The 22,379-nt window shown below is 59.8% G+C and overlaps 4 protein-coding genes across 15 annotated transcripts; 2 read left to right on the forward strand and 2 right to left on the reverse strand.

Annotated features, from left to right (window-relative positions):
• Nucleotides 1-78: 78 nt before the first annotated feature.
• Nucleotides 79-8,315, reverse strand: SPHK2 (sphingosine kinase 2). 12 transcript variants are annotated; one of them, XM_059150788.1, is made up of 7 exons: nucleotides 8,178-8,315; nucleotides 7,054-7,296; nucleotides 3,683-4,169; nucleotides 2,652-2,801; nucleotides 2,453-2,547; nucleotides 2,247-2,362; nucleotides 79-1,828 (listed from the first exon to the last, which is right to left on the reverse strand). In XM_059150788.1, the coding sequence occupies exons 2-7, from the start codon at nucleotides 7,090-7,092 to the stop codon at nucleotides 694-696; spliced, it is 2,022 nt and encodes a 673-aa protein (XP_059006771.1). In that variant the 5' UTR covers nucleotides 7,093-7,296; nucleotides 8,178-8,315; the 3' UTR covers nucleotides 79-693. The 12 variants fall into 12 exon arrangements, with proteins under 12 accessions (XP_059006771.1, XP_059006770.1, XP_059006772.1 ...); XM_059150787.1 differs by having other exon boundaries at nucleotides 7,054-7,207; nucleotides 8,178-8,309; XM_059150789.1 differs by lacking the exon at nucleotides 8,178-8,315 and adding an exon at nucleotides 7,996-8,165 and having other exon boundaries at nucleotides 7,054-7,207.
• A 140-nt stretch (nucleotides 8,316-8,455) lies between these two features.
• RPL18 (ribosomal protein L18) lies at nucleotides 8,456-12,032 on the forward strand. Its single transcript, XM_059150799.1, has 7 exons — nucleotides 8,456-8,596; nucleotides 9,694-9,780; nucleotides 10,091-10,198; nucleotides 10,648-10,746; nucleotides 11,337-11,460; nucleotides 11,537-11,606; nucleotides 11,947-12,032. The coding sequence occupies exons 1-7, from the start codon at nucleotides 8,594-8,596 to the stop codon at nucleotides 12,020-12,022; spliced, it is 567 nt and encodes a 188-aa protein (XP_059006782.1). The 5' UTR covers nucleotides 8,456-8,593; the 3' UTR covers nucleotides 12,023-12,032.
• A 654-nt stretch (nucleotides 12,033-12,686) lies between these two features.
• On the forward strand, nucleotides 12,687-22,083 carry FAM83E (family with sequence similarity 83 member E). Its single transcript, XM_059152524.1, has 5 exons — nucleotides 12,687-14,598; nucleotides 15,617-15,784; nucleotides 16,159-16,283; nucleotides 19,518-19,962; nucleotides 21,197-22,083. The coding sequence occupies exons 1-5, from the start codon at nucleotides 14,125-14,127 to the stop codon at nucleotides 21,470-21,472; spliced, it is 1,488 nt and encodes a 495-aa protein (XP_059008507.1). The 5' UTR covers nucleotides 12,687-14,124; the 3' UTR covers nucleotides 21,473-22,083.
• SPACA4 (sperm acrosome associated 4) lies at nucleotides 17,554-18,583 on the reverse strand. The gene has a single exon (XM_059152526.1). The coding sequence runs from the start codon at nucleotides 18,277-18,279 to the stop codon at nucleotides 17,899-17,901; it is 381 nt and encodes a 126-aa protein (XP_059008509.1). The 5' UTR covers nucleotides 18,280-18,583; the 3' UTR covers nucleotides 17,554-17,898.
• Nucleotides 22,084-22,379: the final 296 nt, after the last annotated feature.

Consider the following 22,379-nt stretch of genomic DNA (forward strand, 5'->3'; position numbering starts at 1 on the left):
CATAGAAGGCAGGAGCTACTGGAAGCGCCTAGAATTGGATCCCCCCACGGGCTGCCGGATGCAGAAGGGGCGACGGTCTGAGAGGAATGAAGCGACTGCCTTTATTGCATAGACCTTTTCAATTGCTTTGAGGATGAGGGTCAGGGGACGCACAAGAGACAGAAGACTGGAGAAAGGAGTTTCCCCGCCCCCACCGGCGGGGGAGGGGGGCGCTGGGAGGTACATTAGTGCAAATCCGAGCTCCGCCCCGGGGAACCTGCCCCTCTTGGGCGGATTGGCCAGTTAAGTGGAGGCACCGGAGTGGATAGGGCGAGACCCGGGCCTCCCCAGCCCATACGTGCCAGGTCCCGTCATTGGACAACGCATAAGACAGTCTCCGCCCTCAGCGGACCTGGCCTCCCACGAGCCGGAAGCGAGGCTCTGGACCGCGCCCTGCCCTCATTGGTCAGGCACTACCCTCGGGGCCTGCCCGTTAGTCGGTGACCGGGATGACACCGACCCCCTGGAGTTAGAGCCACACTCCGTCCAACATTACCTCTAGTCCCCCGGGGGCGCGCAATCCTGAGACGGGGCAGGGATTCCTGCGTATGGGGCCTGCACCCTACCTCTAGCAGCTAGGCCATGCCCCTAGACCAGGCTCCGCCTCCTCGGAATGTCGGCCCCGCCCCTGGCGGGTTGCAAGCTTCATTAGGTTCAGGGCTCCCGACTGCGGCGGTGGCCGGGAGGCCCGGTGAGCAGCGTACCGAGGCCTGGGTGCACCTGCGCCTGCAGCGGCCCATACTCCACCTGCTCTCCGTCCACAGTGAGCACGCCGCGAGGCGTGAGAGGCTCGAGGCGGAAGGCACGGGCCGCAGCATAGCCCAGCTGCGGACAGCCCAGGCTGAAATGGCTGCCCCGCTCCATGGCCAGAAAAAGGCGCAGTAGCGCCGCGCGCGAGATGCCAGCACGCACCCAGCACAGGTGCACCAGGCCATCGTCAAAGCGCGCATGGGGGGCTGCCACCAGGTCAGCCCCCAGGTGGCTGGGTGAGATGGCCAACATGAGCACAAAGTCGCCCTCCAGCGTCACCCAGCCCGGGGGCAGTGGGGTGCCCAGAGGAGGGAGCAGGTGGTCAGGTGGGCCCCTGGCAGAGGTGGCTCCCGGGGCAGCTCCCGGGGCAGCTCCCGGGACATCAGGGGAGGGAGGTGCGAGCCCAGAGGAGGCTGTGGTTTCTGGGACCCCCTCGGTGATGGGTGACAGTAAAGCCTTAGGGGAGCTAGGTGGTGAGGGCAGCAGCGGGTCTGGGGACAGTGGGGCATCTCCAGCCCCACCCCAGTCCCCAGCCAACTCTGGGCCCCCGCCATTGAGAGACAGGATGGGCAGGGGCTCAGGTGAGCCTGGCGAGGTCAGCGCAGGCTGGGGCAGGGGCAGAGGCAGGTCAGACACCGAGCGATGCAGGGGTGAGTGCGCCACAGGCGGGGCCGGTGCCGGCGCTGGGGCCGGGGCAGGGGCCAGGGTCAACTCTGACTTGGCACGGGGTAGGCCTCGGGCAGGGGCGGGAGAGGCAGGCTCTACAGCAGCGGGGAGGTAGGAGAGGCGTCCGCGGTAGGTGTGCAGGGTGGCAAGGCCCAGCACCGTGCCCAGTGTGAAGCGTGCGCTTCCCAGGGCCCTGAAGCGCTCGCTCTGGATGTCCACGTCGGACACGAAGCCCCAGGCAACGGCCAGGAAGGAGAAACAGCGGGAGCCTGAGGCCAGCGTCACAGAGAGCAGGTCCAATGGGCGGCTGCCGCCCCGGCACAGCAACAGTGAGCAGTTGAGCAGCAGGTCGACACCCAGGGCAGGTTCAAACCTTCACAGCCAGAGACGGGCGAACACCGGCGGGGAAAAGAGTAAAGGGGGTGGCATGAGAGACCCAGAGCACAGGGTGGCAGGAGAAAGACGCAGAAAGTGGGCACGCAAACAGCAGGGGGACCATGTGGCTGCCTCTGGATGGACTCTTCTGAGCTGGGATCCCTGTCTGCTCTCTCATCTGTTAAGCATTTGCTCAGTGCCCCTGTGTGTGTCTGCCACCGTTCTGGGCACAAGGGACACAGCCAGGAACAGACAGGCAGACATGTCTGGGGCAGGGGCGCAGTATGGGGAGCATCCCAGCCAGGACTGATCAACCTGACTGACCACAGACGTGCCTGGGACAGACGTGCCAGGTTGCAGGAGGGCTCACCCCTCCCCTTGCAGTGCTGGGCTGGCGGAGGCAGGACCCCACCTACCCCCCATGCTGGTTCACAGCTCCAGCCAGGGCGTTGCCCGAGCCACAGGGGAGGATGCCCACGGGTGTCTTCACAGCTTCTTCCCAGTCAGGGCGGTCTAGGAGTCCGTTCAGCACCTACAGGGTGGGACAGCGGCCACTTGGGTCCTGGTCCCAGGGCCAGGCTCCAGAGTCCCCCAGTGCTCAGGCAGGGTACCCTTGCCCTACCTCGAACAGCAGCCCGTCTCCCGAGACTGTGACGATGCCATCCCACTCACTCAGGCTCAGTCCCTGCACCAGCTCCCGGGCGTGGTTCTGCCGTTCTGATGTGGGGAACCAGGAGGTGAGTCAGGCTGTTCCACTCTGCCCCCCCACCACGACCCTAGCCCCCTCAGAGCCCCTACTTCCAGCCTGCCATGGCCCCTACCTGTCCGGATGAGGTTGAAGGACAGCCCGGCTTCAGAAATCATGGGCAGCACGTGGTTCTTACACCACTGCCAGGCCAGACCCCGCCCCCCAAAGGGATTGACCAATAGGAGCAATCGGGGTGGCTTAGGCAGCAGCTCAGGGGTGATTTCTGCAAAGAGAGGCGAAGGAGTCTACAGAAGCCACAGACCCAGGCCCCTCACCTCAGAAGGCGGAAATGCAAACAGCCCCCAGTGGAGGGCTGGCACAGCCGCCTGCTGGGAACTGCCTGCTGGGAACTGTTTTTCTACTGGGCTTCCGAGTGTGCAGCCCCGCCCCCCTCTCCCAGGGGCCCAGACAAAGGCAGGACTTGGGAGGCTAATCCCAGTGCCCTTTGAACCCACAGGTGGCAGGAGGGAGGAAAGCTGTGGGTTCAACTTTCTTTATCCTCAAACGCCTGGAACCCAGGATCAGGTTACCCCCTGTGCAAGGCTCCCTCACTGTCACCAGTGGGGCCTCCACCCAGCCAGCGGGATCCTGGAAGACCAAGGAAGCCTCCCCAGATGTGGACCCTTGAACCTTTACCTTCCTGGGCCAACTGAGGAACCTGGGTGGGGCCTCCGGCAAGAGCCTTCTCTGACTACCTGTCCCGGCACCACAGGCCGGATTAGATGCCGCCTCGGGGCTCCTGGGACGTCCTAGGGGACTTCTGTGGGGGCCTGTCACCCTGGGTGGTGACTAATCGTGTCTCAGTCTGCTGCTCTCACCAGACGGGGAGCCTCTGACTCATCTGTGTGGTCAGGGCCCATGGAAGCGGGGGAGGGGACAGAGTGAAAAATCTAGGAGAACAGCCCACACCAATCATTCTTCTCTGCCTGTGGTTTCTCTTCCTTCTGTAGCCCATCCCTGTGCATCTACCACTCTTTCAATATGGACTGAGAGAGACAAGCCACAGACAGACACACAGGAGAGAAGAGACAGAGGTGTCCACACAGGGAAATCCACACAGATGCCAGGGTGGCCCTAGGGGAGAGCGGCTGCATAGTGCCTCACCCCTGTCCCCTGGCAGTGGCAGTCCACGGAGCAGACACATGAGCGCAATGGCCCAGCGCTGGGCCTCAGCGCGGTTCTCCTCGTAGGTGACTGCCCCGTCGGCCCGAAAGGTGCGGGCGGCTCTCCGCTGGCCCCCGAGGCGGCCCCCGTGCCGGCCCTGCGGGTAGGTGTAGACGCAGAAGTAGGCCGCCTGGTCTGTGGGGCTGCGGCTCCGCAGGGTGCAGCAGCCTGACACCTCGGCCAGGGGGACCAGGCCACCCCGGGGGCGGGCTTCGGGCTTCGGGCGCAGCCGCTGTATGTGCAGGGCCTGTGGGGTGAGAGTGAGGGCCAGGCGGGAGCCCCGGGCCGGGTAGGAGCCAAACTCGCCATGCAGGAGCGGGGTGCTTGCGGCCAATGGCAGTGGCGGTGGGGGGGCCATGGCCTCGGCCCTGTCCAGGGCGCTTCTAGGCCTGTGGCCCCAGCTCCAGGTCAGCTCCTGGTCTGGCCTCTGTGGGGAGGGAGGAGGGCAGGAGTCAGAGTCCAAGACCCCTGTGGCAGGTAGAGAGAAGCTGGGGGAGGGCCTGTGGACAGGAGACAACAAGGGGCGGGGACAGGCAAGATGGGAGCATCAGAGACAGACAGGCTCAGACAAGTGCGAGGAGACCCTGAGGACACAGGGCAGAAGCCCATTATACAGGAAGGCTGGCATCCTGGAGGGTGGACAGCCAGGCATGCAAATGTACATTCATTTATCCCCCAAATAATTACTCACTACCCTCTATGTGCCAATCACAGTGCTAGGCCCAGCAAACACAGCAGGGAACAAAGCAGACAAAAATCCCTGCCTCTGTGGGTTCATATTCTCACCGGAAGACAGAAAAGAGAAAGCAGTCAAAGAGTGTGTTGGATAATAAAGGCTTTGGAGAAATAGAAGGCAGAGGAGAGAGAGCTGGATAGTGGAGATATGCAGAGACAGAGAACACAACACACACACATACAGTTATCTCCAGATGGAAAAAGTTACACAAAACAGACATTCGGACACAGACAGAGGGATGAAGTCTAAGGGCCAGAGGAACTCCAAGAGAACAACCAGCTTTGATGAGATGAAACCCAGGATGAGGAGAGATAAACTTAGGAGAGTCACAGTTCAGGGACTCCAGGAGGTCCTCTGAGGGTCAGAAAGACAAAGGACAGAAAGAGCAGATAGGAGGGGCAGGATGGAGGGGTGTAGACAGCAGGAGAGATCAAGAAAGGGATGTGACATGGAGGAAATAAAGAGAGTTACAGGAGTCACACGCAGGCACCTGCAAGGGACAGGGGCCAAGAGCTGGATCCCAAGCACTGACCTGGGTGTCTGGCCGCCTGCTCTCCAGGGAAAGGGTGGGAGCTGGGCCTGAGGTCCCCTCCCCGGAGGCCTTCCCCCTGCCCTCTGCCCAGCTTCTGCCTCCTTCCTGCTCACCTTTGTTCCCCACCACCCCGCCCACCCAGCCAGCTGCCAGTCCTGTCCCTCACCTTCCCCGGCCCAGTACTGCACCAGACGCACCCCGATCTGTAGACTCACCCTCAGGAGTCACCTCTGCCCCCTGCCCCGGGCAGCTCCCTCAGCCCCGCCCCTAAATTTGCACTGAACAGCGCCCCCATCCCTGAGCTCAAATCAGGCTTAGATAGAGTCCTAGATTTCCTCCAGTACTGGGCCTGAGCCTGTCCCTAGGTCCTCAAGTCTCTGGCCTGGTCTCCATTCTCTCTACCCACCCTGGTCCCCCAGACCTGGGCCTGGGTCTCCATCCAAAGGTCCCCCCACCCCCAATCCATTATCCTGAGTCTCTGTTTCCGGTTCCTCCGGTCTGGGTTCTGCATCCCCACCCCATTTCCAGAACCCAGTCCCAGACCTAGGTTTCCATTCCTGGATCTCTCAGTCCCGGTTTTGGTTCTCCATCTCCATCCCACACCCCTGGTACCCCAGTCCCGGCCTGCGTCTCGGTTCCTCTCGGTCCCGCGGTCCCCCAGACTCGGGTCCCTGACCCTACCCCCACACCCTCCTCACACGCCGAGTCCTCCTCCAGGCGGCCCCTCAAGTCAGCACCAACCGCCCCCATCAGACCCAGGGGTGGGGGGAGGGTGTGCATCCGCTCAGCCAATGGGCGCGCGGCCGGCCTGAGCCGCGCCAGTGAAGGCGCGCGAGGGGCGGGGCCGGCCAGCTCGCGAGCTTGGCGCAGGCGACCAGCCGAGGGACGGCTTGAGAACTGGGCGGGGTATCGCGCTTCGCGAGATCGGCTGCCATAGAAAGTGAGGGCACACACGCAGCAGAAGCGGCGTCACGATCCTACAGTCAGGTACGCTGACGCCATTTTTGTAGAGGGCAAGTGGTAGCCTTGCCCCATCCATTGAGTTTTTTGAAAGAAAAGAGGCAGGAGGGAGGAGAGCTTCAGCTGCAGTTACGGACTGACCCTAACACAGGTAACCAAGACCCAGAGCTATGCAGATGGAGTTAGTAAAAGAGACCCAGAAAAGCAGATTTAGAGGCACTAAGAGACTTAGAGAGTGCTGCCTGTTTTTTAGATAGTTACAGGAAGTCAGAGATCTATACAAAGAGACAAAGACAATAGAATTGAGACTATGCAAAGTTAAGGACACAAGAAAACCCAGAAAATGATGGACACAGAGATGGAGACTGATACTCCTGGAATGAAAATCCGGGAGGACAGGCTCATTATTCACCAGTTCTTTACCTTGGACTCAAACCAGAGTGGAGGCAGCATGACATGGACTTCTGCCCAGCGAATGACCCAGTAACATGGCAAGACAGAGACACAAGGAGAGAGATGGGGAGGAAGAATATCTGAGAGAGACTTCTAGGTTAGGAGTGAGGGAGGAAGACGATGCTGGAGGACCAGAGCCTGAGAGGAAGGGAGCCTGGGAGACAGAAAGCAAGAATGTTGACAGAAAGACATAGAGAGGGAAAGACAGAGTGAAAGCGGAAAGAAAGCAAGGCGAGAATAGTATCAGGAAACCAAGAATCAGAATCGTAGAAAGACACATGCAGAAAGAGACAGGGACAGAGTTTGCTAGAAAGTGATGAATGGAGGACTTTCTTTTATTGTCAAACAGCACACCTTGTTTAACCCAGAGTAGCAACAGTACCTGATAATATATGCCAAAGAAATACCCAGAAAGGGGGGGGGGTGGGATGGGGACAGAAACCCAGGAAGAAGGAGAGACAGGGAAACGCACATCTTAGTTTGGGAGAAAGAAAAGCAGGCACACCATCAGACCGACAAAGAGGCTGGGACTCAAAGACAGGGACCAAGTCACTAAGGCAAAGGAACAGAGATGAGGAGGAAATTGTGTTCCATGGTGTGGTGATCTTAACTTTCAGAGGGACCCCTTACCTGGTCCCGCTGCTCCTCTGCTTCAAGGTTTCCATTCATCTGCTGGCCCTTGCTGTGTTACCACATCAGGAAGACCCTGGTCCTGGGCGGCAGGCCATGGGAGGGTGGTATTGGCAAGGAGTGAGGCCTCACGGTCCAGGCCTGGCCTTTGGTTCTGTGGAGGACAGGTGAATAAGTAGGAGCATCAAGGGCAGACTGTGGGCTGGGCTGGATGTGCTGGGAGGCCAAAGGGGCAGGGCTTCCCTGAGGAAAGAAAAAAAGAGGGGACAGGTCAGCCTCGCTACTGCTCCAGCCAGTCCATCTGGTCCTACCCAAGAAGGGCTAACAATAAGGAGTGGAGGCTAATTTGTATTGAGCACTTACATGCAAAGCATTGTCCTAAGCATTTATACTAACTTATGTAAAGCTGGAAAATACCCTATGTGCCAAGTCTATTATCCCCTTTTTGCGGATAAGAGAAGTAAGGCACAGAGAGGTTAAGTGACTTGCCCAAGGTCACACTATTGTTAGTACTTAGCATGGCCAGAATTTGAATTTGGTTACAGCAGACAAGACCCCATCTCACCATCTATGTTAGTGCTTCTCCCCAAATCTCCATCTTCCCTTACTTTCTAGGTCTCCCTGTCAACCCCCAAGTCTCCATTTCCCTCACTCTGGGTCTCTGTCCAATCCCCCTCAGGGCCTCCAATCCTCCTCCCCTCTGAATCTTTATCTCCTTCTTTCAGGATTTCACCCAATCCCTCTCCACCCCACACCCCAAGCCTGGGGCTTCAGTGCGCCTCCTTCGCATTCCAATACCGTGCAAAACCCTCACACAGAGTCTGTTGGACCACTCGAATCTCTCCGGCCGGGAAAAGCAGCCCCAAAGTGGTAGAGGCTGGGGAGGGGTCAGAGAAGGGGCAGGGGTAAAAGACGAATATAAAACTTGGAAATAGGAGATACTCGAGACTGGGATGCAGCAAGAAGATTTCGGGTTAGATCTCAGGTAGGACTTCCCGAGCAGCGGCTGAGCCTCGGAAGCGCAGCAGGAGATAAGAGAGGTGAGCCTGATAAGGAAATGCCCGAAGCGTGGGGTCAGAGGTTTCCCGAGGTCCTGACAGGCCCCGCCAGCTCCGCCTCCTCACCTCCAATACGCGGCTGGCCGGGTCCTCCAGGAGCCACAGAGAGGCCGTCCGCATCGGGCCAGAGCGTCACCGTGAAACGCGACCTCCCAGCGCCGCGCGACATCTCTCTAGCTCCCAGAACCCTTTCTTCCGGAAGACTATCGAGAGCAGGGGTTGGGTAGGGCCAGAGAGGCCCCTCCCCCAACCTCCCCTGCCCCGCCGCCCTTGACGTAGCGCTTGTTCCCGGTGGGTTGTCCTTCCACTTATTCCGGAATCGCCCATTCGGTCGCTCTGTGATTCGCCATAGAGAGGCCCGACTCGAGTAGAGCGCCGCGTCGCGTCTGTGACGTCACGTAGGCGCCTCTTGCTGAAGGCTTTCCCCGCCCACCCTGACAGTGTTCTCTCTTTCCGGACCTGGCTAAGCAGGAGGCGCCATCATGGTGAGTGTGCTTTGAGATGCTCCCGGCTCGACTATCCGCCGCCATCCGTCGCGGTCTTGGGCTGGGGGAGTCCAGGAGGGGTGCAGAGATGTCAGGGCTGTTCGAAGGGGAAGACTCCCGCGGTGTGGGGGGGGGGAGTTAATTTGGGAGCTCGAAGACTAGGGATGGGTCAGACTTACCGGCCTCCAGTCCCTTCCGTCCTCACTTATTATTAAAGCTCCAATTGAGTAGATGACCAAATGGAGGCGCAAGGAGGTTAAGTGATGTGACCGGGGTCGCAATGCCAGGAAGTGGCAGAGCCGACATTCGGACCCTGGCGTAGGACCCACATCCATGCTTGCCCTCTTGTCTTTTTTGTCTTCTCCACCCGGACCTGTCGCTCTCCTGGCCTGGAACGTTGGGTTCTGGGCGGGGGGCCGGGGAGGGGGGAGCTCGCCACCATCCAGTGCCCCGGTTTTGCAGCCGTGGTCCCTGCCAAGTCTGTGATCTTGCTTTTCTTGGCTGTGACCCCAGTAACTTGGTCTGTCCCGCGTCACCGATGTGCGTTTGGGAAGTCGTAGGAAGCACGCATTAGAGGTTACTGCGTGCATGAGGTGTTGGAGAAAAGGGAGCTAGGAATCATTCTGTAGTTCTTTACAGTTCCTGGCACGGCCTGTTAGAGACCCTCAGGACAGCAGCCGGGGTCTGGGGGAAACCGTGGCTTCCTTCGGTTTTCTCAGCTCAAGTGGGAAACGGCTTCATAAGGCTGCTGGAGTCAGGCAGGTTGTGCGCGGAAGGTTCTGGTCGTAGTTCTACATGGAGTAAGTTGCAAATAAAGGCTCTTTGCTGTATTTTTAGGGAGGGCCTGTCCTTGGCCTATATAATCGGAAAACACCCATTCTAAAAAGTGAAAATTTCTAAGTCGACGCGTCTGCTCTGTTAAGGCTTTTCAGGGTGCTGTGTGCCTTGTGCTGAAGGCTTTGTAGCATTCTTGTTTGTTGTCTCTTCAGAGACCGGGGCCCTAGCACTTCCTCGGGGATGGGTAATGCAGTCGTTTTGTGGGGGTGAGTGATCTGCTAGGTCAGGTTTGGGTCCATAGTCTCTCCTCAACTCTGCAGGGAGTCGACATCCGGCACAACAAGGACCGAAAGGTTCGGCGCAAGGAGCCCAAGAGCCAGGACATCTACCTGAGGCTGTTGGTCAAGGTGAGGCTGAGGCCTGAGAGCCTTAGGCCGGGCTGTCCAAAACTGCAGCTTCCAGAACCGGCATTCTGGGCCCCAGGCCATTCCGGGGCCCTGTGGGGCAGGCGCACATCCATGGTTCTGCCCAAGGCTTCTGGGGTTCAGCGTTTTCAGCCTCTGGGGAGGGGATTTGGGGGCTCCCTTGGGCTCAGTGGGGTGGAGGAAAGCCATAAAAACCTCGTCAGGCCAAGCCATGCTGTTTTGTCTTTCAGCTGAAGGTTGGGGGGTATGTGAGCCACCCTGGGTTTCCATCCTTCTTTTCTCTCTCCTCCAGTTGTACAGATTTCTGGCCAGACGAACCAACTCTACCTTTAACCAAGTCGTGTTGAAGAGGTTGTTCATGAGTCGCACCAACCGGCCACCTCTGTCCCTCTCCCGGATGGTGAGGGGCTGATTTGGGGAACAACCGAATTGTGTCTTAGAGCTGGGGTTGGGGGTTTGGGGGCCTGGCCATCAGCTGGTTGACTTCACCCCGTGGTGGGCACACCCTTGGGGTTGTAGCTGAACAGCGGTGGGTCTTTTGAGTGGCTTGGACTCATCTCATTGTGACGTGAGGGTTGGCTGCGGTGGCTTTGTCTTGTGGGTCAAGTCTTACATGTCCTAAGTGCTCCCGAAGGAGAGCTCTGTTGAAGGCTCTGTGCTTGCGTTGTGTATCCAGGGTTTTTCCCTGGCTGGACTTGAGGTCAGGCCTCTGCTGGCTGAGAGGCGAGGCGTGGGTGGCTTTATCCCCTTCAGGGCCCAACAGTCTGTCCTGGGGATGCGTGACCAGTGGGGTTGGATTTAAACGCCAGAAGGAGCTTCCTTAGTGTGCGTTTGTCCTCCCCACCAAAGATCCGGAAGATGAAGCTGCCCGGCCGGGAAAACAAAACCGCTGTGGTTGTAGGGACCATAACCGATGACGTGCGGGTCCAGGAGGTGCCCAAACTGAAGGTGAGTATGGAGCGGGCACAGGGTCATGGTGGGTGGGCTGGCGCCCCGACCTGGCTCGTGTCCTCGCTCTCCTGATGATCTCTGTCACCGGTGCCATGAGGCTTGTGATGCCTTCCCAGTCCCCTCTCTTCTCTGGGTGAGGTAGGTGTCACACCTCCTGGTCTGGGTGGCTTTTAGGATGGAAGGGGGATTGTCCTTGGCATTAGGCATGGTGGGTGTCCCCAGGCAAGAGCCTTCTGGGTCCCTCCCTAATGGCGGTGCTTGCTGGTTCTTGAGCCTTACAGCCTGGCTTCACATCTAGATTTCTTGGCCACTCAGTGGCCTGTGGACAGAGTCCTGGGTCTTTTTAATTCCTCCGTTTCCTAATCCGTAATAAGTTCAGGTTGTGGTCTTAAGGGAGGTTTTGGACATAAACTGTTAAGAACTGCTATTGGCACTCAGGGAAGCTTTCCCTAGTGGCAGTCTTACTGGGCTCTGCAAGCATCTAAATGCCTCTGCTGGGCCAGAGCCAAGGAGAGGAAGGCCCCGCAGTCCCTGGGTGGCTCTACGGGGTGGGGGTTCTGACCGTGCCCGTCCCATGTGTCCCCCAGGTATGCGCGCTGCGTGTGAGCAGCCGTGCCCGGAGCCGCATCCTCAAAGCTGGAGGCAAGATCCTCACCTTTGACCAGTTGGCCCTGGACTCCCCCAAGGGCTGTGGCACCGTTTTGCTGTCTGGTGAGTGATGTTCAGTGGCTCCCATGGCGACTTACTGGAATTGGGTCCCTGGCTGATCCCATCTTTCCCTCCCTAGGGCCACGCAAGGGCCGAGAGGTGTACAGGCATTTTGGCAAGGCTCCCGGAACCCCACATAGCCACACCAAGTGAGTACACCCAGTCCTGCTGTCTGGGCCTTGCCATGCTTCCGGTCCCTTCTGTTTCGCACTCTAGTCCAGCCGCAGCCTTCCCTGGAACTCCCCCACCTCGATTTCCCCGCTTTGTCCTCAAGCTGTTTACTCCCCGTTGCTGAGATCGCTGCCAGGCTGCATCTCCCACCTCCCTCTTGCCCTGCTCAGCTTTTCCAGCAACCTACTCAGTGTCCCTTCCCCGCCCCTTCTGATGTCCCTGTGCTGCTCTGTGAGAGCGAGCCACGCCCTGCTCAGGGCTTCCTCAGCATTCCACCCCAGCGGGGCCACACTCTAACCCTCTTTTCCCTCCCCACAGACCCTACGTGAGATCCAAGGGCCGGAAGTTTGAGCGCGCCAGAGGCCGGAGGGCCAGCCGAGGCTACAAAAATTAACCCCAGGGGCGCCTGGGTGGCTCAGTGGATTTAGCCGCTGCCTTCGGCTCAGGTCATGATCTCAGTGTCCTGGGATCGAGCCCCGCATCGGGCTCTTTGCTCAGCGGGAGCCTGCTTCCTCCTCTCTCTCTGCCTGACTCTCCGCCTACTTGTGATCTTTCTCTCTGTCAAATAAATTAATAAAATCTTTAAAAAAAAAAAATTAACCCCAGATCCTGCGTTGTTATTAAAGATTTTGAATTCTGATGGTCCTCTGTGTGTTTCTGGGGGGGGGGGGACGGGAGGGGATTGGAGTGAATTGGAGCATTCGAGGTGGACCGAGTGGGTGCCCATCTCCATGGAGACCAACCAGCCAAGGAGAAGCCCTTCCATCTGCTGGGCAGAGTCCCGCTCTCCCTGCAGACGCCCTCTAGTGGCTATGATGCCTGCTTGTCGATCTTGCACTTTTGGACACTCGGGCCTCCCTATGGCCAAAGTCCCGCCCCCTTAATAAGCTAGGTGACAGGTGTTTCGGAACCTGTTACTTTGCCCGGATTAGTCACACCTGCTGCTATGGGCAAGGGATGGTGGGTGGGGCATAGGCCGGGAAGTACAGAGGGGTTGGGACTGGTGGGGGAGGGGTACATGGGAACAGGTGAGTTGCTCCCCTTTTTCCCCCTTGAGTCTGGCGGGCCACTGGGCCCTGGGCCAGTAACCTGACGAGTGTGTTCCTTGCATTAGGGCCTTCCGGTACCCGCACAGGAGGCCTTTCCCAGGGACCTGCTGTGTGGGCCCTCCTCTGTTTACACAAGGGGCTGGGTTCCCCGGATCCCAGGCTAAAACCTGATGAATGAGGCCAGACGCAGGAAGAACAACAGAAATAAGAGCAAGAGGTTTCCAGACCCCCGCATTCCGACCTCTGAAAAGGCAAGACAAGGGAAAGGGGATGGGGGACTGAACATGTTGGAGCTGGATGGGGTGAGAGGGAGTCCTGCTTTTATTCCTCTTCTCTTTGTAGGCCTCTTCACTGTGGTGTGGAGGAAGGAAGCCGCCTGGGTGTGCGATTGGAAGGAGGGGCTGCCGGTTTGAGGGGATCGGGTCCACAGGCCAGAGGTTGGGTCAGGAACCTCCAAGGGTGGTCCTTGGCCAGGAACAGGTGGATGGTCAGCAGGAGATTGTGGGATTCAGGCAGAAACCCAGACAGCTCAGCTCGGCCAGGGATCAGCATAGATCAGGGGACAACCCAAGACAATTCTGGCTGGGAGACTGAGGGGGGGGTGGCCAGTCCAAGGAACAGTGGCAAGTCAGGCCCTCCAGCTAGAAGGACCGCTGAGGTCATGGGCAGGTCCCCTGGTGCTGCAAGCCCCCATTGAGTGTATCCTCCACCGGAGCAGCCCAAGTAGGGGTGATGCCTCAGGGGCAGAGTCCCCAAGCGACAGAGACTAAGACCTCCTTTCCCCTCTGGTGAAGGGGGCCCAGACTTAGGGCTAGAGCCCGTTCCTCCCAAACCGAGAGAGCAGGTCCAAAGGGGAGGTGCCTGGGATGGTCAGTCAGTGAGAACCAGTGAGCCAGCCACCTGTCGTCAGGAAAGACATTCCTCTGGACACTGCAGGGTGCTCCACCAGGCGGCTAGGTACCAGCACTACTAGTGGAAAGCAGTCAATGTTTGCCAAATAATCAAAAAGACCAGCTGGACAGGGTCAGTTACATGTGGTATCTATCGGTCAAGGGCAGAGAGGCAGCCCATTTCACCTTCAGTCAGGGATGGTTGGGTGCTAGAGACAGGCGGGCAGCCTGTGGCTGTTGCCTGGAGATGGTTGTCTAGTCAGCCGGACCTCTGGTCAGGCCAGTTGGCCCTTCAGCCTGACGGAGACTGATCCAGCAAACGGGTCCGTTGGGACCGCTAGACCCCAAGACAGCTAGTAGGAAGTTCAGATGGCCAGCCTGTCACTGTGGCGGCTGGAGGCAGGCGACTAGCTGGTCTGATCTGAGCAGCGCATGGCCTGGGCAGTGTGATTGTCAGGACGGGGAGCCGGGGACACAGGGGACTTCACGGAGCGACCCTGGAAGCCTCAGCCAGCCACATAACGCCAGCCTCACGGTCGTCTCTCACGAGCAGCCCAATGGCAGCCTCCCAGTTGGCGGCGCTGGAAGGAGAGGAGTCAGGGGCTGGGGGACTGCCCTTGACGGAGACCAGCCCCGGCTTCCTGTATTCTGAGGGCCAGCGGCTGGCGCTGGAGGCTCTGCTGAGCAAGGGCGTGGAGGCATTCGAGGCCTGCATGCAGCGTGAGGGGCTACGGCCCTTCCTGAGCGGGGAAGAGCTCCAGAGCCTGGTGGCGGCAGCTGAGGACTGGACTGCATCCAAGCAGCCGCCCGGCAGGGCAGCAGAGGGAGCCCCTGCCACCGATCGGGACTCCGGCAGCCTGACTTACTGGCCAGGACATTCAGAGGAGCTGGTGCCCACGCTGCGCCTGGGCTGGCCAGAGGATCTGGCCTGGAAGGGAATCACCCGGGCTCAGCTGTACACTCAGCCCCCCGAAGAGGGCCACCCCCCCCTCAAGGAGCTGGTGCGCCGGGAAATCCAGGCTGCCTGCAAGGTGGGGGTCTCAGAGGGCCTGGTGTCCACTCCCCAGACCCGGACATCCTCACATGCCAGCTCCCGGACCTGGGAGTGGCGCATCCCCTCGAGCCCTGGGCGTCTCACCCTTGCCCTCCTGGGACTCATGAGTCCACGCCTTGCATCCCCCAGGACCCAAGTGTCCACATTCCCCAGACCTCCTCCTTACTCTCTCTCCAAGGCCTGGGTCCCCCAGAGCATTCATGCCCCTTGGACCTAATTATGACCTCTTGGTTTCAGTCACCTACCCCACTGCACCCCGCCCCACCCTTAGGATAGGTGTCCATCCTTCCTCCCACAGAGGGCCTAGATGTCTCCCCTACAGCCCCCCGGAGAGCCTCTTCTTTATCTAACAGCTTGTGCCGGCCAGATCCCACGCTAAGTGCCTTACGTGGGTTAACATTTATAATCACCAGGAGGGTCCTGGAGGTTGGGACTTATTATCCCAAGTGAGGAGAGATGGGGAAACTGAGGCACAGAAGGTTAAGTCTCTCACCGGTAAGTGGCCAAGTGGGGATTTGAACCAAGGCTGTCTGGCCCATGGGTCAGGAGTCATTTCTGCTACATGTTTCTGCCTGCAAGATCCAGGCCCTCAGTGCCCCCTGCCCTGGTCCCCAGAGATCCCCTGGGTGGCCAAGCAGATTATCCCTCCTCCCCATTCAGGGCACCCCCAAGGACCCAGCCCACTGAGACCTGGAGCAGGGCCACCATCCAGTGTTACAGCACACGGAGCACCGTGTGCCACTGCAGACACGATTATGATGAATTTTCCAGAAGTAGAGACCTCGGTTTTCGGGAAGGACGGTCTTTTCCTCATTCCCATGTGGGTGCTGTATGCACAGTGGGGGGTCTCTCCCACAGCTCCCCTGAACGTCTTGTCGAGGCCAGGCATTTAAACTCCCATGCCCAGGAAGCCTCAGTCCCCAGGGTCCTCCCCCACCCCCTGAACATCCCCAGAGCTCCAGGCTCCATCCACAGCCCCTCTCCCCACTCCCCAGCTAGTGGCTGTGGTCATGGACATCTTCACTGACCCAGACCTGCTTCTGGACCTGGTAGACGCCGCCACACGTCGCTGGGTGCCTGTCTACCTGCTTCTGGACCACCAGCGGCTGCCTGCCTTCCTGACACTGGCCCAGCAGCTGGGGGTGAACCCCTGGGGCACCGAGGTAGGAGCCTGGCAGGAGAGACCTGAGTCCCCATTCTCCTGGCACTAGGGCCAGCCAAGGGGGGAGGCAGACCCTTCCAAGGCGTCCTGCTCATCGAGATGGATGCCCGCTGAGAGTTCCGATGCCCACCCATGGCACTGGGGGAATTAGAGGCGAGTCTTCCCATGGGATCCCTCTGAGTTAGGGGTATCTCCAAGAGATCCCCGAAGCTCAATATTGGTAACTCTGGAAAAGCTGGGACAGACCTTTCTATAGAGCCATGGGCCACCCAGGTCCTAGCCAGCCTGGAGGGATCCCCCCCTGCCCTGAGCCCTAGGCAGTGAGTAGGGGTGTACGGGGTTGGCCTGAGTGAGGGTGTACTTCCTCTACTCCAGAACCTAGATATCCGTGTCGCGTGGGGCTGCAGTTTCCAGAGCCGCTGGCGACGGCAGGTGAGCGGCAATGTGCGGGAGAAGTTTGTGCTGCTGGACGGCCACAGGGTCATCTCCGGATCCTACAGGTGCGGCTGCCCCCCCAACCAAAACCACCACCTGGTGGTGTCCTGTCCCCAACTCTCAGAGTAGTAGGTGCCCCTTTCCACCAGCCTCACTTTCCTGGTCTGTGAAATGGGTCTAAGCACCCTCACTGGTAGAGGATGGGCATACCAAGGGGCAGAACCCACTTGGGGTCGAAACAGACCTGCCCCAGCGTAGCAGGGGGTGGGGGTCTGGCTGTGGCTCCTCCTGCTGGCCAGCTTAGTGACAGGGCCAGGGCTGGGGAGAAGCGGGGGGGGGGGGGGTCATCTCTTCGACACTGTGTCTCCTCATCTGGAAAACAGGGCCCATAGTTTGTGTGTGGGTTTCAAAACCAGGACGACCTGGATGGGAGTCCTAGCTCTGCCTTGGGGTAACTCCATCTCTCTAAGCATCTGTAACAAAAATAAGAATTGGTAAGCAAGGGACCCGACCCTCATCCTGGCTTGTGTCCCTCTTCCCCTGTGTTCAGGGTCTAGCTCCTGGCTCCTTGCCTTCTTAGCTCTGTGACAGACCGGCTCGGTGCCTCCCCCTACTCTGTACCATTTCCCCATCTGGAAAGTGTGAATTAATAACAGCAACTGCCCCATAGGGTGGTCTTGTGGCAGGGAACGGGGTGCGTGGACCCTTAGGTCGGGTAGCCTGGCTTCAAACTGGGGCTCTGCCAGCTCCTGGCTGTGTGATTTTGGGCAACTGACCTCACCTCTCTGTGCCTCCCTTCCCCTTCTATAGATCGGGATGATACGGTTAGTCCCTCTAGAACAGGGTTCCCTCACATTTGGGGCCAGATAATTCTGTGTTGGGGGTACGTCCTTGGGCATCGTGGGGGTCTGCAATGAATTTCCAGCCTCCACCCTGTAGATGTCGGGAGCACCCTGCTCCCCTATTAAGACCACCAAAAGTGTCTCCAGACATTGCCAGCTGTCCCCTGCGGGGAGTGCTGATGTGTCCAGCGGATGACCAGTGCTCTCCACTGGTGGTTTTCAATCTTGGGCCTGCCTGTGTCGGGATCACCCGGACTCCCCCCTAAAAACACAGATCTGGGGTGCCTTTGCAGCCCTACCCCCTGGGAATAGGCATTTCCCGCGAGATCCCTGCCCAACCCCGGTGCTGCCGCTCTGGGGACCACCCTCGGGGGAACCGCTACCCTGGCGACTGGGGCCGTCTCAGAAAGCACCTGCCTTCCCTCCCGGCTTTGTCCGGGGGTTCAAGCGAGATCAAGGTGCCCTGGCATGTAACAGAAGCAGCGCTCCGTGAACGTTAGCGGTTGTTTATTGTCGTTGTTCATTTGAACCATATTTCATCGACTCTAAGGTGCCCCCGACAAAAAGAAGCATCCCGATCGACATGGGAAAAGCTACACGTCTTAGAACCCATGAAATACAGTAGAGGGGTCCAGCCAAACCCTTCGGGCCGTGTTCGGTGGCCTGAGGATGCTTCGCCCCGGGCTCCGGGCGGACAGCCCTGGTAATGGATGAAGCCGGGGCCACACGAGGTTGTCCAGGGCCTCTGGCCATTTAATGGGGGGGAAGGGGTGGAGGCGGGGGGCTCGGGGAGCAGCGGAGCCGGGAGACCAGTCCCAGGCCCTGCCCTTCGGGTTGGTCAAAGCAAATGTGGGAGCAGCAGCAGCACGCCCAGTGCCAGGCCGGCGGCGACCCCTTCCGTCCGGCCGCCTGCGGGATTGGGGGCCCTGTTACACATGTGGCCGTAGCAGCAGGTGGAGGTGAGCGTGTAGGTGACGCCCATATAGGTGACCGGCTCCTCGTGACCGCAGGACGTGGACACTATGCAGCCTTTGTTGATGATGGGGCCGAGGCCCGGGGCCACCCCGATGCCTGTGAAGCATTCCTCATCGTCGCCACAGCGCATGTGGATGCCGGGACACTGCTTGGAGTCAGTCAGCTCACAGAACACACAGTCCTTGGCGCCTGTGGTGCCCGGGGGCAGAGCCATTACCAGAAGCAGCAGCCAGCCGAGGACCATGGTGCCCTGGCGGCGGTGACAGTGCCCAAGCCAGGCCGTGGGCTTCCTGGGCCTCCCGGAACTGCTGGATGATGCTCCCGAGGCCTGCGAGACTTTTGCCCCTGGTCTGGGCCTCCCAGGGTCAGCGCACGGAGGGTCCTCGTTTCCCAGCGCTCTGTGTCCCTCTCAGGGTCTCCGTCGTGACTGCAGCTCACGAGTCCTTGGGTCTCAGAAGATTCCCTGGGACAGAGACAAGCCAGCGGCTGCTACCTGACGGCACTCTTTGTGGAGCGGAATGGGGTGACCTCACAGACCCCTCCAGGCTCCCACTGGCCCCTCCAGGGGTGAGGTCACAGGTGGGGGGAAGGGTGTCATAATCTGCAGGCAGATGGGCCTGCTGACCTGCCAGGGAGCAAGGACACGGCCACTCCGCCAAGGTAAGGATGCTTGGACCAACCCTCGCCATCCCGGTGACTGACACATCCGTTCTCCGGGCACTGGGCCCACTGGGGCACACGACCTATGGTGAGCCCATTTTTCTGATGCGCAAACCAAAGCTTGGGAAATGAAGGGAATGTGGCCAAGGTCCCCGGAAGCAAGATTAGAGCCCAGGTGCATTTAATTCCCAAAGGCACCTGCTGTGTGCCCAGACCTTAAAGCCAGGTGCTTTAAATACCAGCACTGTGACCACAGGGACAGTAGGGGACCTGCCCACCATAGCCAGCTGGGCATGGGCTAGGCGCCAGACAGGCAGCTCAACCCCTTGTTCTTTCTTTCCAATCTTCCTACATCTTCGCTCTGTATCTCAGATGCAAACTGAGGCACGGAGCCCGCACCTCCGGAGCCTGCCTTATGGCAAGTGTTTAATAGTGGCTGTCATTATGTAAGAAGCAGCCGAGTCTGAAGATGGGCCTTGCGGCCATTTAGTCAGAAGACTAATCCCACCTCTTCTCAGAGAGGGAAACTGAGGCACTGATGGTCTCCTTTGCTGGGGATGGGGCAGCGTCCCAGTTTAAGCTCAGGCTGGCTTCCAGATGATCATTAAAGTATCTTAACCCTTGTTGTCACATCAGTCCTCTAGGTTCGTACCTGGGGGGTTCTCATTCTACAGAGGGGGATGTGGAAGCCAGAGAGGTTGCAGCACATGCCCAAGGTCACACAGCCTGCCCCGGGACTGGGTGGGGACCAGTAATGGGGTCCAGGCCGGGCCTCCCGGGGGGTGACCTGGAGATCCTGACCCCTCACTTCATGCCTCCCAGCTTCACATGGAGTGACTCTCGTCTGCACCGTGGCCTGGTGACCCTGCTGACCGGCGACATTGCTGATGCCTTCAGCCGAGAGTTCCGGACACTGTACGCGGCCTCCTCGCCGCTCCCGGCTGCGCCCACCCAGCGCCCCTTTGTCAGCACCGTGGGGGGGCTGCGGCTGGCTCACAGCCCCCACCGCGTGGCCCACCGCCGCTCTGTGGCCCCCATGTTACCGCCGCCACACGACGGTCCGCTGGCCCAACGTTTGGCCGCCTGCCGGGTGTTTGAGGGGGACAGGCAGGAGACCCCAGCTGCCCCAGGGCCAGCGCTGAGCGATGTCCTGAGGAGTGTCCAGCACGCCCGGACCCCCAGCGGCCCCCCAGCCCGGCCCAGCCGTTCCCTGTGGGACCTGAGCCGCCTGTCCCAGCTGTCCAGCTCCAGCGACGGGGACAGCGAGGTGAGAACTGGTGGTGGGCCTCTGATAAACAAGAGGAAGGGGATGGGGCAGCTGAGGGTCTACTATGTGCCGGGCCCCACCCGAGTTCCTGATCCGGGCGACCATTCCCTATGGCCCTACTACGCCCTGGGTAGGGGAGTGCTGGGTGATTTCGGGCAGGGACCCCAAGAGAGAGGCACTCTAGGTGCAAATCCTGGCATGACCCACTAATGGGGGGAGCTGAGCAGAGATCTGCCTTCTCAGAACCCTCTGTGTTCTCATCTGGCAAAGGGCGCAGCCACTGTCCCCAGTCGCGGTTTGGTGGGAAGGAGGAGTCAGTGAGGGGAGGACGAACTCATGAGAACGCGAAGCATTGCGATGCATCCCCATGGTGGAATTTATTTGTTATTTCTTTCACGAGGTCTTCTTCCCAGATCAGTGAGGTAATTCCCTTCTCATGCTCCTGGTTACCGACGGGAAAGCGGAGACTCAGAAGGGTCAAGTAACTTGGCCAAGGTCAAAATGATCATCTGTCGTGGGCACCGTGCCACATGCCACAGGGGTGGCTGAATTGGATCTTTGCCACGACCCTCTGAGGCGGCATGTGGTGACAGGTCCCTGCGCCCCTCCTCTCAGCTGGCTTCCCACCGAGCCTGCCTAATTCTCTGGGACCCTGGGCAGAGCCTCGGTGGCCTTGGCTGTGCAGTGGGCTGTTGAGAGGGTCAGAGCAGAGTGATGAGGGACAAGGGGCATCCTCGCCCTGGATACCCACAGACCCGTGGTCCCGTTTGCTCTGGGAGCTGTGCCCCTCTCGGGCTCAGTTTCCCCATCTGCTACGTGGGAAATAGTGAAGACCTTTTCCAAGGGTGAGGGAGAAATGTCCCAGGAATTGCCTCCCTCTGTTCCAGCCCAGGGGAGGAGGGGGATAGGCAGGGCCCGGGCAAGGTCCTCGCTGCCACCAGGTCTTGAGGCGCCCTCCCCCACCATCACCTCCCTTGGCAAATATTTGTTCTCCTGGGGGCAGCTGCTGGCAGCTTCCTGTTCCTCCCCATCCTGAAGCTGCAGGGGGAACACAGCAGCTGGCCCTCTGAGGGTCTGGGAGCCCCTGGCCTCTTGGCTCACTTCCCTTCCCCGCCTTCTCATCTGCCGAGAGAGAGAGAGAGAGAGAGAGAGAGAGAGACAGACAGACACACACACACACACACGGACTCAGTCCCTGGAGCCTTCTCTCACTTCCCTCTCTTTCCCTCCACAGTTCAAGACGTCCTGGGGCTCTAAGGACACCCCAGCCAAGGCCCTGATGAGGCAGCGGGGCACTGGCGGGGCCCCCAGGGGTGAGACAGAGCCCCATCCTCTGAGCCAGTCCCAGCCCTGGGGCGGCACCCTGCCCCTCCATCCTGCACTACGCCTCCGCTATCTGTCGCCGATCCGAAGGAGGTTTGGTGCGGATACTGCCTCCAAACTCCTGGAACGCCAAGGCAGCCAGCAGCCAGTTCGGGCTGCCCAGGCAGGACTCAGGGGGCAACCATGATAGAGCCAAAGCCACATGGGGTCAGCCCCACCCGCAGCTCCAAGCCCCCTGCCTCCGGTTCGTGCCTGGGACAAGGCTTCTGGCGTGGGTGTCTGTCCGGAAAGCAGCAGAAGGGATTTTTTTTTTTTTTTTCTCTTTGTTCTAGAACCTGGGCAAGCCCAGTGCTCACCCTAGAGGCCAGTGTCACAGTTTAGGAAATGGGCAGAAAGTCTCGAGGAGCAAAGATCCTAGAACAGTGCATGTCCCACTTTGGCCCAGCCAGAACTTCCCTATGGAGGTAGGGGCCTGGCTGAGTGACACCCCCTCCCCCCACCCCCTACCCCGTGCTTTGAATTGTGTGGGGTGAAGGTGGGGAGCCCCTGGGACAAAGTAGGGGAGCTTCGGGCACAAACCGTGCTCAGGAGCTCTGGGTAAACAGCTTGGCAGGGGAAAGGACAGAATCCAACCCAGGGAGCAGGGCTGAATAATGACGGCCTGGAAATTGGTGGGGACACAGCTGCCGGGGGATGGGCCAGGGCCAGGGGCCCTGGGGCTGTTTTGCCGGTGCTAAGGACTGGGTTGCTGGGGGCTCCCTTTCCCTCTGCTCAGAATAAAACTGCGTGATGACAGAATGTTGCATTTGCACAGCCTAGCTGAAGACCCAGGAATGCGGTGCTGGTCCCCTCCTCCCTCACACCCCCCAGGCGTCCCCGCCGCAGCGCCCCGGCCTTGGGGGAGGCAGGTGCCCAGCGTTTGCCTCCCCGCAGCACCTTTGCCTCCGGCAGGGGCTTCCGAGTCACCGACCCCACTGGCGTGCGGGGTCGGGGAGAAGACCTCATCCTCCCCGGAGGCTCTAGCTGCACGGTGCGTCCCCACCCCCAGCCGCCGCCTCCCTCGCGCGCCCCCTGCCGGCCGACCGCGGCAAGTC

The sequence above is a fragment of the Mustela lutreola genome, chromosome 16, assembly GCF_030435805.1.
Source record: "Mustela lutreola isolate mMusLut2 chromosome 16, mMusLut2.pri, whole genome shotgun sequence".
Classification (NCBI taxonomy): domain Eukaryota; kingdom Metazoa; phylum Chordata; class Mammalia; order Carnivora; family Mustelidae; genus Mustela; species Mustela lutreola.